We start from the raw sequence: 15,065 nt of genomic DNA on the forward strand, positions 1-15,065 counted from the left end.
AGTAAAGTCGACGACCACCAGAATGTCACAACAACCTTGCGCGCTTCTATTTCAGCTTTTCTGATTCTTCCTTTTTCCTACCTCGCTCCCATTCTGGCTCTCTTTGGTAATTTTTTTTTTTTTTTTTCTCATCTTGTTCTTCAATTCTTTTTTATCGTCCTCGCCTTCTCTCTCCCTCTGCGCACTCTCTCCGTACCCGCATCGTGCCTTCCAACCCTGTTCCGACTCATTCTTTTCCCTGCAGTCGGCTAGGTATGCACGCACGTATTTATATCCTCGGTCCGGAGGTATAAGGTGCATCCCGGGTAGGATGCGAATGCGGCCCCGAAGGTACCTAAGTCGGACTAAAATAGGTCCACCAGGAAGGGCTCGAGATACGGTCTATTTATGCCCGTCGTAACCACCGAAACGTGCACTGTCACTAAACGCGCCTCCCCGCTTCTTGGTCACACCCTTCTCTTCAATTCTCTCGCTTCTTGGTCAACCCACTTTTATTATAGTTCAGAACGACGCGCGTGCGTTGATATACCGTGAGGACAGTTTTCAGAATGGAGGTTGATTGTAACGGATGAGAATATTTAGAATATAGGCGGGGAAGAGCGGGGCTTGGATAAATTTCAAATAAAATTACGAACTGCTTCTCGAACACGGCGACGAAAACCGAGTCGATCGGGAAAACTTGAAGAATTTCTTCCGGATTGAAACTTTGGCGTGTCAACATGATGCATGATTTATTTGAAAACTTCCAACTTCTGAGTGAATTTTTTTTGTTCAGTCTAATCTCAAAACTTGAGTTACTGTAATAGATTTAAAATCAAACTCGATTCGGATTCAATACACTTTATTTCAAAAGTTTTAGTCGGTTGAATATCTACTGCGAGGATTGTTTCAACCAACGTCGTGCTGATTTTATTAAAATTTTCGTTCTTTTTGATGACGGAAAGGAATTCCAAGTTCCACGATTCAATGAATCGGGTTACGGTGTGTGTAAAGATTCATCTAATTGCTTATTTGCTGGCAACTTTACACGTATTCCAACTTCGTAAGGATATACACGGTGATCACGAATCACGGAACGGCAGGAAAATTGAATTTTTTATTATCATTGACGAGGTAGAACGGGAAAAACGATCCTGGAATAATAATAAAAATAATAACGAGTCTTTTGACGCCTCGTCAAGCCGAGTCAGGGCTGCCCCACCCACGGCGGGAGCCTTCCTCCTAATTCTTTATTTATCTTCTCTTTTTTCTCTCCCTGTCTTCCTTTTTGAGAGCCACTGTGGATAATTGGGACCGCACCCACAACGGTCAGCTCTCCTCCGGCCGTCCGCAGCGTCCCGAGAACACGCGTGTCCGTGGGCCTGATGCCCATTCACACAGGGGACCGTGGGCCGGGAGGGCCCAATCTCAATGCATCATCGGTATTGTCAGCCGCTCACCGGCCAGATTTATTAACATAAGCTCTCTGACGTCCCTCAGACCTGCTCGCGGGCCCTGTGACGAAGGGACGAGCGACGCACGAATTTGTAACACAAATTGGCCGAACGCCTCGTAAAAATGAAACCCGAGAGAAATAATGACCCGTCCGAAGGGCTTTCCCCTCTCCCCTCCGCCTCTCTCTCTCCCTCTCTCTCTCTCTCTCTCTCTTTCTTTCCATCGTATTTCCAACCGTTCTTCTGGTCGGAATTAAAGTGGGTCAAAATTAGCGGGCCCAGGAGTGAAGGAATGGGGGCTGAAAACCCGAAGCGACAAATACTCCACCCGGTAAGTTTTAATTGATTGAAACGGAGACGAGATTGAGAACTTAGATCGAGGCGAGTTTGTGTCGAGGCCGCAAGGCGGTGTGTAATAAACGAGACTGTGTAAACGGTGGAAATACCAACGACGTGTTTTCGACGCTGTCACGGTAACGACGGCGCTCTTGGAATTTCGTACAATATTCATCCGACACTTAATTACTCAAGTATTTTGTGAGGAGGGTAAAATTTGGTACGAAACAACCCCTGGCTTCGGGTCTCAGGAGGCGGGCGTCAATACCTTCCCGGCGCTTTGTGGAAGCCCGAGAATTCCCGGAGCCTGATAACCCGACATGTGTATAACGATAAGCCTTTTTATACCATACAATCCCGAGATTTCTGGGACCCGCACTTAAGGCCCGGTACAAGTGGGCGACGAACCGCCGTTTTATCGCGCAGCGAGTCGAGTTTTGATCGAGTGATAAACGAGCGTCTGCAAGAGAAGTCCTCATAACGCCCGACTTCACGTCTTAGATTTCCATCGCCGAGAAAAATGTCCTCTCTCGGTCTTCGGTTCGCGAATTTTTCGCAAACTCCGGGCCCGTTTCACAGATCCTGAACCCCATCGACGCTGGCTCGTAAAACGTTGGGAATGGACGCTTCCACCGCGTGCTGCACGTGCACCGAACCCTTGGAACGCGTTACACATCCGGTACCAGTTGAGTGGGACGCAGACGACATGATCAAACACTTTCCCAGGTCAGTGTTGGCCCTTCATAACCACTACGCATACCTATCTACTCTCCTGCGACACTCGCTATCGCGGCTTTCACACCGTGGAAACAGGATTATCATTCACCCGGCACTTCTCGAAGCGCAGGAGCTGGCACGCGGACGAGCCAAGACGACACTGGGAGATGCTTCAGCACTGCGAAAAAATCACGTTTCCAAAGCCCCTTCCCGATATTCCCCTGCAAACGAGGGAGGTATTCGCGATAGAGATTTCTTCACCACCATTCGCGAGTTTTGACCGAAAATTTTACCGCGGATGGTTCAATCGTACATTCGTTGACATGTAAGAGCGGAAACGTTCGAATTTCAGGCCCGTTTTTATTGGCATCTTTACGAAGCCTCAGCGAGACATGAGCCGTTTTATCAACAGGAACTTAACAAGACGATTCTCTCCGCGTTGTTCAGGTACAGGTGCCTGCCTTACATCGTTCTATGATTCTTCTGACAAACAACACTTCTCCGCAGGATGATCAACAGGGGTAAATCCTCCAAGGAAGTCATTCTATCCGATCGGTTGTTCAGACTGAATACCTTCGATTACCTTAGTCGGAAAAGCCTCGTCGATGGGCTGGAAAAATACATTAGGTAATCCATTAACATCGCAAATTTGCAGTCTGTTCATTCAATCATGTATTTTCGGTGCATATTGTGTTCAGATCACTTGCTCCTTATGTTCAGCTTCTAGGCTTTCCACCATGTCGAAAGCCAAAAAGTTTTCCCAACTCTACCTCTCGATTGTATTTACACACCCAAAGTTTCTCCGACCAGCCAGCAAAGGAGAATAGAGTCATTCTGCATCGACGGTTTGGGATTGTCACGAAAAGAATGCCTTCGCCTGGTGACCGCACTCTTCAATTCGCGAAAAACCGTGACGCATTTTTACTGCTGGCGAGCTTTCAAGCGCACTGAAGGACCGCTGCTGGTGGATACGGGTCACCTGGCGGGTTCTGGCCTCTACAAGGACAGGGTGCCCAGAAAACAGGACTGGTTCACGGCCATCGGTTGCCTGGACGCGCTCACCACCTTATCTATGAACTACGCGTACCTGGCAACGCCCGATGGAGACCTGCTCATCGCTTTTTCCAAGTGATTATCCCACGGCTCTGCTTAAAGTGGTCGGGGACAAAGTTTTTTTCTTTTTTTTTCTTTTCTTCCTTTCACAAATGGCAATTGCATTGGTGACGAAGTAACGTCTTCTGGTTTAAAAAAAAAAAAAAAAACAACAACAAATACAGGAAAATCGGGCTTCACTGGCACTGGCTTCAGCTGCTCTGCCTGCCGGAGGAAATTCCGAAAATAACTGATCCTGGCGACGGTGTTGGCGGCTATGCTATCCCTGACCTTGCTTGGATGGAGGCGAAACTTTGGGCGCCATGCCTGAAAGTTCAGTTTGTTTTCGGTAAGGTTCTGTAATTAGGTCACATTCGCCAGTTGTAATGAACTTTAGTCTAAGTCCGGCTCTTGAGACAATAAAGTCACCAAATACTGTACGATGCAAGAATAAACTCATCGGTGAATGAAAAAGAAAAATGTTTAAAGCATTTCGAGCAAATTGGGATGCAACTTCATCAGTGCTTTTACCCTAAAGTTGACGCAATAGTGAGTAACTGATAGAACGATCCAATCGCACCATTATTATCTGATGATAGATCAACCTTTCAGTTGGTATTCCGGAACATGAGAAGCACAGAAAGTTTCTCACGAAACACACTCCGGTACACTCATTCGTGATGTCAACCGACATCGACTTGCAATTCCGCCAACCTTGGTACCTCGGCTGTACCATGAAAATGATCTGGACGTGGTACCCGAAGACTTTGGGTAAATTGATGACTATGTCAAGCATGAACATTGCGGTTTATGAAAATTGTATCAATTGGATTCGATAATGAAAAAAAAACCGGAATTTCATTTATAAAAAGAAAAATATCTTGCTTCTCAGTTGCGATAACTAAAGGCAGAAAAATCGTTGTTTCTCCCACTAACGATGAAAGCACGTTACATCCTCTCACAAAAGTCAGAGGTTTTACTGCTGCCACCTACTGGCTAACGGTACGAGTTGCATGAACTCCGTTCAGACGATCAACGAATTCTGTCGATACTCCAGACTGGATCAGTTTCTAGATTTTAAATTTGGTTTCACATATTTTAGGAATAATCAGATATTCACCATTCGCTTGGGTTTTGAATCATTGGGTTTCGTCGCATCGTTATAAGCGTGTCGTCATAACACGTCATTAAAATGATGTCCCTAATTTATTTTCAGTTTACATTTACCTACAGCTGTGGCATCATCGTGAGATTTTCGATACCGAGTTGAAAAAGCTGTTTCCCCTTGTACCAAAATTAAGGGTGTTCGAATTCGTTGGTGAAATTCGCAGGATAGAAACTCTCTGTGCGATGTGTGGCCAAATTCGGGACGAAGAGTGCAGTATGTAGCATTGTTATAACCGTTTACAGAAAACAAATAATCAATTCTAATATACTTTTACTGACAAAAAAAAACGCTTATATGTTGTTACAGAGGTTAATTACCTCAGCTTTCAGCTTCAATATCCAATAGCTGATCAAAGAGGTCGCGAAGAATGGAAGAGCGATATAGACGGTTTGATAAACTGCTTCAGAGACACGTTCAAGGAAATGAACGTCAAGTTCGAAGTGAGCTTTTATCCGTGTTAAAATGAAAAGCACTGGATTAAACGGCAATGAACCTGCTCCCATGTAACAGCGTCCGTATTTATGTAGGGTGATTCAATAAAATGTTTATCGATTCTTCATTCATTCTTTCAATTCCACACCTTCATCTACAAGTAATCATTTGTACCTGCCCGCACGGCCTTACAAGTTGCTTTAATTAGAGAAGCGAAACTCCACTTCAATTATCTTTTAATTTTTCAAGCTAAAGTTATACAAAACAAAGTCCCCCACTCGGTTCTGCCTAACACTCATGGGCATTATTTTTCTTCCATCTCTCACTCACGTTCTCTCCCTTTGCGATTTCTTTTTAATTTTGTACCCGTGGTTTGATGAGAAAACTTTATATCAAACTTTTGCCAAAGTTTAGACTAATTATGAGCTGTTCACTCGGTGTACAAGATTTTCGATGGGTCGAGAGGAAGGCGAAGCGCAAGGTTGATAACAATTATCGAGTAAAAATTGGACCAGCTAAAATACACCTAATGACCGTAACATAATTAACAAACTTTCTACCGAATCGAGAAATGAATTTTCAAGTGTTTGAATAACGTGGTTCGTTATGTATCGTCTCAATAATCAACGGTCCTGAATGATCTTTTTTTCTTGTTTCCATTCAACACCAAACAGGAGCTATAAAAAGAAACTCCAGGACCTTTCCACCGGTGTTAAGAAGTACGACAAATCGTATTTCACAATTCTTTCACTACCTAAGTGATGAAATCTCTTCAAACTTTGGAATAGGATAGAATTTACGATTGTGCTTATGGATAGGCTAAGAAAATTTGGAAAAATTGATGGAATCACTCAAGTAAATTACAGCTAGTATTTGCTCAATTTTATGTACGCTAGTGCAGCTGAATCGAATATTTTTTGTATCTTATCATCAATTTTCCAAACTCTTCTCAGTCCACCGACAAGCATAATCATAAGCCTTATCAATTGCCAATGTTTACAAAATACATAATTACTCAAAAATGGTAAGAATTATAAAATGCGATTTGCCGCATTCGACGGAGGTCCGACATCCCCTCAATCATCCAGGAAGTTCCATCAAGCGGAAACATGCAGAAGAAACGAGGCGATATTCTGGTTCGACGACAGTAGGAATCAGCTGTTTGGTGTCCGCATCAAAGGTAGGATACTGTAAGGCATATATTTTGATCCTTTGGCCGTACGTCTGGTTAGCCGTTCGAACAGCGAAGTGTAATTACGCTAATAAATCCAAACGTTTATATTTAGGTCGCATTATTCACTTAAGGAATACTCCGCAACGGCCGGCTTACAGGCCTGCAGGACCTCCCCACCCCCGTCACTTATCCCCATTGCCCATTTAACCAGAAAATTGTCATGATCATACAATGCGTACCGACATCGTTATAGTTATTATAATAGCTCGGGTATCTTGCCCGCTCACGCAAAACAGAGACAAGTCTATCCAAACGCGAAAGTGGACAGTCGCAGTTCTTTTGTCTCCTCAGTACTGCAGGACGGACGCGATCTGCTCTTTGCGAAAAGCTCTGAAGAGGTCGAGCTTCTTACTTCAGAAGATACTCAAGTCTGCTCGAATCACGCGTAATACTTTTTGCCTTTTTTACCCTAACGAACAGTGTGCACAAACATTCGTTCACCAATTGACCAGGCTATTTTAGAAATCCAAACGCGAAATAATTTCGACTCCATTCTCGGGGTTTCTTTTGTTGATTTATGGTAAAGTTCGTTGTGGAATAAGGTGACGAGTTTAATTGGTGCGAATTAATCAAGATAATTATCCAGATTAGATATTTGGTACTTATAAATTACGGTTGGTGAGGAAAGTCGAAGGTTCCTCTCATTCGGACGGACGAGCATTTTTTGCAAGAGAGAAACTTTTTTCGCTGAAATAAAATCATCTCTCCGTAATGGCATCCGAGGGCTTGGCCAACGAGCTATTGTCAGATTTAATGCCGACTGTTCAGGAGATGAGTCGGTCCATGCAAAACTTTGGGTTTCCCGACTACGCGATATTCATCACGATGCTGGTCTCGTGCGGTGCCGTCGGGGTCTATTTCGGATTCATCAAAAAATCATCGGGCGAAGACGAGTACCTTGTCGGTGGGAGGAATATGAGCACATTTCCGGTCAGCCTCAGCTTGATAGCCAGTTTTATATCCGGCATTTCACTCCTCGGAACCCCCACCGAGGTCTACGTTTACGGTGTTACTTACCTCTTTGTTGGTGGCGGCGTCGTCCTCATGGGTATCGTAATGACCACCGTTTACCTACCAGTTTTTCACGACCTCAAACTGACCAGCACCTACGAGTACCTTGAAAGACGTTTCGACAAGAAGACCAGACTCTTCGGGTCGGTTTTATTCACTATTGGAATCGTAAGTTGAATAAAAATAAAGTATACAATATTTTTACTCGATTTAGAGTTGCTCAGGAATGTTACGTTTCAATAATTGCACATACTCAAAAGCTTATACAAGATGCAATGATAGTTTCACCAGTATTGAATCGCATTTTTAACTTTTACTACCATAATTGCCAAACACTGTTGCAACAGTGTTAATATTTCCAAATCTAACGATTACAGTTCTGGACTTCCATGTAGCATTCAATCAAGAAAATTTTTGCCCTCGGTGAAAAGACCAAGTTTTGCTTAAAATCACCCTAAGGTGTATAAATCGGCAATAAAATTTATCATCAAGTAGTTATTGTGTAATTTGCCACTCGACTAACCACTGGATATGAGTGGTAACGAATATTAGGAAACAAAATTTAACAATTGCGTTGTGTGAATGAAAACAAGTGCCCAGTTTAACGTGTCATTTATGTATCGTCTTAGACGAAGCTTAGATTTCTTGCGTTGATAGTCACTTTGTCTCCGGAATTTCCGTTTTTTCTCTTAAAAAGTCAAACGCCCAGCTAATGAGAACGCACGAGTGCAATTACTCGGTTCTTCGGCAGCGCAGCTGAAACGTGAGCCCACAGGAAGCTCCTGGGAAATTGGTCACGACTCGCCTTACTAATTATAATAATTCATGTGTAGACGCGATAACTGTCACGAATCAAGGGTATCATGACCGGCCGCCCACTTGCGAATTCTTAAGCGTGCCTATCACGTCTCGCAAACTACGCGCGGTCAAATTATTGCTGTCAACACATATCGCGCAAGCTATGTTTCATGCCTGAATCTTTCGTAAAAATGATCTATAATACTGGGTGTACTCTGTGAGCCTTCGTCTAAACTAATTTCGTCTAAAATCCCAAAGACGTGGACGAAAGTTATAAAACAGCTGATAAATACAATAATTACCGATAACGCCAAGTTTCAAATTGTACATACTGCAGCGCATTCTGAATGTCCTTGTCGTCCTTTCTCATACCCGTGGATTCAATTATCTCCAGAACCAAATGAAAGAGGGAAAGAACCACTAGCTAAAACTAGGAGTGATTCAACCATCCAATTTATGCGCCAGGATTTATCTTTCCTCTTCACTTGCAGATAACCTGGTTACCCATAGTGATCTACGTTCCAGCACTGGCTTTCAATCAAGGTAAAAATTACGTTCGAATCAAATAACGATTGAAACTGAATTCTTACAAAGTGACCTGAGTACCACTTCTCTTCGTTTTTCAGTTACCGGAATAAACGTTCACGTCATTACGCCCTTCGTGTGTATCGTCTGCATCTTTTACACTTGCGTGGTAAGCATATTGAGCAAGATTTATTTCATAAGTAGTACCGTCCCATTATGCTGCATTCTTGTTCCTCTCAATTGTGAACGCCTCATGATCTGTCCAACTTGTTAATCTATTAATACTCTTCCATCCTATTGCGCAGGGTGGTCTCAAAGCCGTTGTTTGGACAGACGTCATTCAGACCGTCGTTATGTTTGGCGCAATACTGCTGGTCATCGTCAAGGGTACCCTAAATCTGGGTGGCATGGAAGTGGTAATCCAGAGGAACTTGGAGTCCGGAAGACTCGAGTTACCAGAGTAAGTACGAGCGGTAATATGCCCGTCCATTCAAGCACAAGGTAGACGAAACGCTACCAAAATCGGAGCGGCCCCATCCACATGCAATAAAAGAAACATGTATTAAAATCTACTCCCACCACAATTAAATGTACAAGAAAATCGAGTCTGTCAAATTAAAATTGCAAAGACTCTAGAAGTGGCAGCTGGTCTCAGCCTTCGATCGAATCCCTTGTCTGTAATGGATAAACACGTTTGAACTTAAGTACATTGACCTCCAAATGCTAGCAGGGTCAGTGGTCCAAATTATGACCCATCAGCGGTTCAATTCAACAATTCTTTCGGTCACTCGTGACGTGTACACAGGCACAGCTGGAGTATATTCATAGCTCGTAGCTTATTACCTTGTGGATAAACAATATGTAAACGATACCAAGTTTTTTGTTTTTTAAACTTTCACTCACCGAACGTTCTAACGACCTTCGCACCCAATTAGCACGGACTGGAACCCCCTCACCAGACACACGATTTGGGCATTGATTTTTGGCGGCTTTGGTCACTGGCTCCAGACGTCCGCCGTAAATCAGAACATGATCCAGCGTTATCTCTCGCTGCCAACGCTCGTCGCAGCAAAACGGTAGGAAGGTGATCTCCCACTAAACCCTTTGAAGACGTTTTAATTAACGAAAGTGATTCGGAGAGTTAAATTAAAATAAACTCCCTCAGGGCTGTCTGGATCTTCATCTTTGGCGCCCTCAGTCTGGTAGGTGCCTGTGGCTACGCCGGCATGCTCATCTACGCCACTTACCACGAATGCGATCCTCTCACAACAAAGGTGAGGTGCAATTAACTGCGTAAGCTGGAATTAAAACGAGTCTCAGACCGATCAATTCAAAGAGCAAAGAAACCCTGCCCTCCCGACTTTGATCTTCGCGAGATCAGAACACGGTGTCTGGCCGTGATCCGTCCGGAATAATATCGTATAACAATGTATCTTGCCCCATACAGCTCGCTCGAGCCAAAGATCAGCTGCTCCCCTTATTGGTGATGGATATCCTCGGCGATTATCCTGGACTACCTGGCTTATTTGTCGCCGGAGTATTCAGCGCTGCTCTCAGGTTAGTTGAAATGATCCTCAACGATGGGAAATATTCTTTCACGCATAATCTATCGTTCTTCGCAACTCGCTGTCTTGTCGCGAATGTCTACTACAGTCTTTCGAAGTCGAATGCAAATGAAAGTTGGTGTCCCTAAGCCTCCGCCTCTCAGGGAAAGCGGTTGTCGTAAAGTCGACATCGAGTTGTTTATTGAAAGTCTTCCAAACTTGACATGATAATATCACCATTACAAGCCGAATCAACACTCGACAATATTTGTATTTCGAATGACTGGTCAACTTCTAGAACAGAAATAAAAATATCGAAGATAATACCGTTCAACGATAGTTCCGATCACTCAGTCATCAAAAGGAACATATGTATGTATATTTTTGTCAGTCCGCCATCATCATTGATATTTTTAGCTCACTGTCGACGGGTCTGAATTCGATGGCAGCCGTGGTGATAGAGGATTTCATAAAACCATTTCGGAAGAATGCGTTCAGTCCTAAAGTCGCTGACCTTCTGATGAAATTGACCGTTGTTACTCTTGGAACTCTTTGTGCCGGACTTGTGTTCGTCGTTGAAAGAATGGGCACCCACGTTCTTCAGGTAAGCGGTGACAGATTCGATAACTTCTGCTCAATCCGAGAAAGGATTCACGGTGTACCTCGTTAAAATCGTTTTCGATTACGCAGTTGTCCATGAGCCTGGGCTCGATTACTAACGGACCGTCTCTAGGAATCTTCACAATGGGTATCCTCTTTCCGTGGATAAATTCAATGGTAGATAACTTTGATCTCTTGTCAACTGCCATATGGCACAATAGATGTAATCCGAATGACCTAATTAGTGTTATTATTGGATTTTCGAAGGGAGCTTTGATCGGTGGTGCCTCTGGTCTGGGTGTAATGGCGTGGCTGAGCATCACGGCACAGGCTGCCATTTCGTCCGGTCATTTGAGGTGTGTATTTCGCGTGCACGCGTGTACGTGCGAGTGGACGTAGGAAATTAATTAACGCCCGAGTTCATGCGCTACCAAGGCTTCACGTTCGCTCGTTTCAGGTTCGATGAGAAGCCCGTAAGCACGGAGGGCTGCACCTACACCTTCCCAAAAGTGGAGAACCTGCTTTTGTTCTCACCACCGAACGCCGTCTTGAATGGAACAGACGAAGTCATTGTCTCGTAAGTGAGATTCGCCGGTTCTTTCCTCCTCGTATACGGGCTTATTACATAATCGTAGGAGCCACCCACTCCCGATCTCTGAGTTCACAATGCAGTCGACTGTTGGATACAGTCCTGAACTGGCGCGCAGCTGCCACGGCTGCTTGGAAATTCAGATTTCAAACTTGAAACTTTATTATTTACTTATTCATTCCGGGCATGCGGCGACGCTCTTTGGTCTCTTCACTGTCCTCCATGACGGGGGTTGTACAGTCAGAGCACGGAAAGTGTGGCAAACGGATTAAGGAAATCGGTTCGACCCTCAAAGTCGAGACCATGTTTCGCGGACACGCTGTCGTCGCACTTTCGATTTAACCCAATTGTTTCAGAGAGCCATGGGCGCTGTATCGTCTGAGTTACCTCTGGTACACGTTGGCGGGTGCGCTCGTCTCGATGAGCGTCGGTTTGTTGGTGAGTATTGTGTCTTCTCAAGACACAAAGAAACTGGATCCGTTGCTAGTCGCTCCGTTCGTCAGGCGATACCTGAAAGCTCGTACACACAACGTTGATGAGGAAAATATGCATCGCATGATCAGCACTAATCAGTCTGCTGAGGAGGTCCCGGCAAAACATTGAAGTTACATTGCAGATGGTACGGTACTGTATTGCTACATACCTGGCTCCCTGATTATTGCTAGAACTAAATTTCTCGGTTTGCAGTAAAATTTTCTACCCACGCCCGTAAGGTTGACTGTAATTTTAGATATTGCAACGGTAGCACAAGATGGCACTATTTTTCGGTTGATTCTGCAATATTTACTGTGAGTCAGGTTCAGCTAATATTGTGACGCGTACTGCCGTGCCGCAGTTATATTTTATTTCGGTGATTCAAGGAGTATTTCTGGCGCAGTTTTTCTTAGTACGTGGGAACAATGGATGAATCTCGATGAGAGCCTATCTATATTTTTTATTTGCGAAGGCATGGAATTCTTGTCGGCACTTCTTGCCAGTAATCGTTGGGTCGTAAATTTATAGCTGAACTGTAGACGTCTGTGAAAACAGGCACTGCCAGAAATGATGTTTGCAGTGCCTGTAATATTGATTTGCCGGCGATTCGAAGGATTCGAAGCGACGGTGATTTCATACATAATATATCATATTTTATTCTCGATATTCGAAATCAATGTGAATTAGATCAGAACATACAAATAACATTTATAAATTATAGGCAATCTAATTTTTAACATATTAATACTGAATTAAACTTAAATTTAACACGAATTACGTGCACTGCAGGCATTCGCGGTGTTATGATTACTTTCAATTAATTTATTTATAGTGAAGTCAAGTCACTTTAGTCAATCTAAAGCTGAGCTTGTTTTTCACACAGCTGCTATTTTCAAGGTACATTTGTTTTGCTAAATAAAAATATGATGGGTTATCTCCGTAAGGATGAGCTGAGCATAAATAAATTGTGTTTCCACTGTTGGTATGCATGTAATTGTAGCTATATGTATAGTTACTTCAATAATTAAATTACTATAGCATTTTTATTTTAAGGGTTAATTTTTTAAAAGCTACATTATATTAGATTTATTGGTCAGCACAAAAGTATTATACTAATATGCGGCCACGTAGAATAAATTCACCGGAAAATGCATTCGAATTCAAGAGAAGAATTAGAAAAGGCTGTAAGTGGCATTATAGAAAAAAAAATTTCTTCAGAAAACACTAACCCTGGAACATACATGCTTTTTAAAATTATTTTTATATTCAAGCAAATGGCATTCCAGCCTGTTTTAATTCTTCTCTCCGGTTGTTACGAGGCTACACTTGAAAATACATTAATACTAAGTTAATTGTTCTTTTCTTTTTTTGTATTTTGTCTTTTTTCTTTTTTTTTTTGTGAGTTCTTTCTTTTTTTCTTCTCACTTTATTTCTTACGATTTAGAATTGCAGTAAATTTAGCTAATTTTGTTACCGATGAACATAGGTCATAGCCAGTTTCTTATTATATACCTTTGTACTGTAAGTCAATCTCTCACAAGCTTCGGAAAGTCATACATGTAAGCGGGTTTTTCTCTCTCTCTCTTTGACAATAATATTTTTGTTGGAAATTAATTATTTAAGTTAAACGAATTTTCCTATTACGTGTACAATTACGACTACATGTATGTCGTATATAATATATATTAATATAGTACGTGCACGATGCTTTTACTTAAATTTTTTTAGTTACCTACAGATAATGTTTATTTGGTCCGTACAATGAGACAGCCAGCTGTAGCTCAATGAACTGAGTTACGCATACGTGGTTGTACATGATTCGCGAAAATGTCAAAGAAAACAAATAATAATAAAAAAGTAAAGAAATCCTGTCATGAACGGCGATAAATTAAGTTCTATTTGCTAGAATGATAAATCAATCTGATTGAAGGAAACACAGATGTTGATTTTGGTTTGACGGATGAATGTTAACCAGAGTAAATGATGAGATATTTTCTCTCACCGTGTGTATAAATTTAATATTTGAATGCTTGTCCTCAAGCCTGACGTATGCAACACTGAAATACTTACTTGCACAATAATTTACCGTAAAGCATTAGCCAACTAGGGCCACAAAACTGACAATCATAAAGTACTGTGAAATACAAAAATCTGACTGATCGAAAATACAAGATATCTGCATAAATAAACAAATCACCAAATTCAACTAATGTACCCTAAACCAGTCGAAATATGTTTTGGATAGATGGTTGAAGTCATCGTGATCCTTCGAAATTTCAATAAATGAAAATTAGGCAGAAGCACGACATCTCACATATAAAAACCAATGTTGATAAGTATGAGTACATAGAATTTGTGCTAAAGTGATTATTTAGCGCGCTTGTATGTGATATGTTTTATTATGAGACGTAAAAACGTGTAAAATTGCAAGCTGTAATCAAACTACAACTAGAAACCAAAATCTTCCAAGTAATAGTAATCGACCATTGAATATCAGCAAATTGCACGAAGCATTTCAAGATGTTATATTCTCTATGAATTAATCTCCTTACAATTAAACAGATAGTTACATTTCAACCCAATGTATCAGAATTAATAATATATATGAGGTATTCCATGCCAACTGAGAGGTCATTTTCCCTCACCCCCGCCAATTTGCTTCATTATTTTTTATATGATTCTACAACCTAAAAAAAGCACTCACCGTTTGTTTCAGATTTTTCGTTCCAACCATTCTTTTTTAAAAAATGTTACAAACATAACAAATGTTTTGTATACATACAAAATATGAAAATTTATGCCTCTAAAAACACATTTAAAAAATACAAAAAAATCAATTCTCCACTCTGAACTATGGCTCAAAATGTTTGTTTTGGGACCCAGAAATGAGGTGAATTTTTGCAAAAAAAAAAAAAAAATTGCGTTTTTTTTTAGGACCATACAAGGGTTTGTAACATTTTTAAAAAAAGAATGGTTGGGACGAAAAATCTGAAAAAAATGGTGAGTACTTTTTTTATGTTGTAGAATCATATAAAAAATAAAGAAGCAAATTGGCGGACTTCAGGGAAAATGACCTCTCAGTTGGCATGGAATACCTCATATATATTAGGGT

General features: G+C 41.8%; 2 protein-coding genes across 2 annotated transcripts; both read left to right on the forward strand.

Moving 5' to 3' along the window:
* The first annotated feature begins 2,907 nt into the window (after positions 1-2,907).
* Positions 2,908-5,272, forward strand: LOC124217334 (uncharacterized). Its single transcript, XM_046622746.2, has 6 exons — positions 2,908-3,113; positions 3,297-3,614; positions 3,764-3,927; positions 4,191-4,349; positions 4,795-4,959; positions 5,053-5,272. The coding sequence occupies exons 1-6, from the start codon at positions 2,995-2,997 to the stop codon at positions 5,205-5,207; spliced, it is 1,080 nt and encodes a 359-aa protein (XP_046478702.2). The 5' UTR covers positions 2,908-2,994; the 3' UTR covers positions 5,208-5,272.
* A 1,388-nt stretch (positions 5,273-6,660) lies between these two features.
* On the forward strand, positions 6,661-14,686 carry LOC124216625 (sodium-coupled monocarboxylate transporter 1). The gene is made up of 12 exons (XM_046621330.2): positions 6,661-7,591; positions 8,713-8,764; positions 8,848-8,915; positions 9,052-9,206; positions 9,682-9,822; positions 9,912-10,020; positions 10,194-10,303; positions 10,708-10,894; positions 10,981-11,067; positions 11,158-11,246; positions 11,348-11,467; positions 11,836-14,686. Exons 1-12 carry the CDS (start codon positions 7,124-7,126, stop codon positions 12,080-12,082), a joined length of 1,833 nt encoding a protein of 610 aa, XP_046477286.1. The 5' UTR covers positions 6,661-7,123; the 3' UTR covers positions 12,083-14,686.
* Positions 14,687-15,065: the final 379 nt, after the last annotated feature.

The sequence above is a fragment of the Neodiprion pinetum genome, chromosome 4 (genome assembly GCF_021155775.2).
Source record: "Neodiprion pinetum isolate iyNeoPine1 chromosome 4, iyNeoPine1.2, whole genome shotgun sequence".
NCBI classification, from domain to species: Eukaryota; Metazoa; Arthropoda; class Insecta; order Hymenoptera; family Diprionidae; genus Neodiprion; species Neodiprion pinetum.

Coding starts and splice junctions, on each gene's coding strand:
- LOC124217334 (XM_046622746.2), top strand. CDS start 2,995: ATGATCAACAGGGGTAAATCCTCCAAGGAAGTCATTCTATCCGATCGG. Junction 4,350..4,794: donor GTGGTACCCGAAGACTTTGG/GTAAATTGATGA, acceptor ATTTATTTTCAG/TTTACATTTACCTACAGCTG. Junction 4,960..5,052: donor AATTCGGGACGAAGAGTGCA/GTATGTAGCATT, acceptor ATGTTGTTACAG/AGGTTAATTACCTCAGCTTT.
- LOC124216625 (XM_046621330.2), top strand. CDS start 7,124: ATGGCATCCGAGGGCTTGGCCAACGAGCTATTGTCAGATTTAATGCCG. Junction 9,823..9,911: donor ACGCTCGTCGCAGCAAAACG/GTAGGAAGGTGA, acceptor AAACTCCCTCAG/GGCTGTCTGGATCTTCATCT. Junction 10,304..10,707: donor GTATTCAGCGCTGCTCTCAG/GTTAGTTGAAAT, acceptor TGATATTTTTAG/CTCACTGTCGACGGGTCTGA.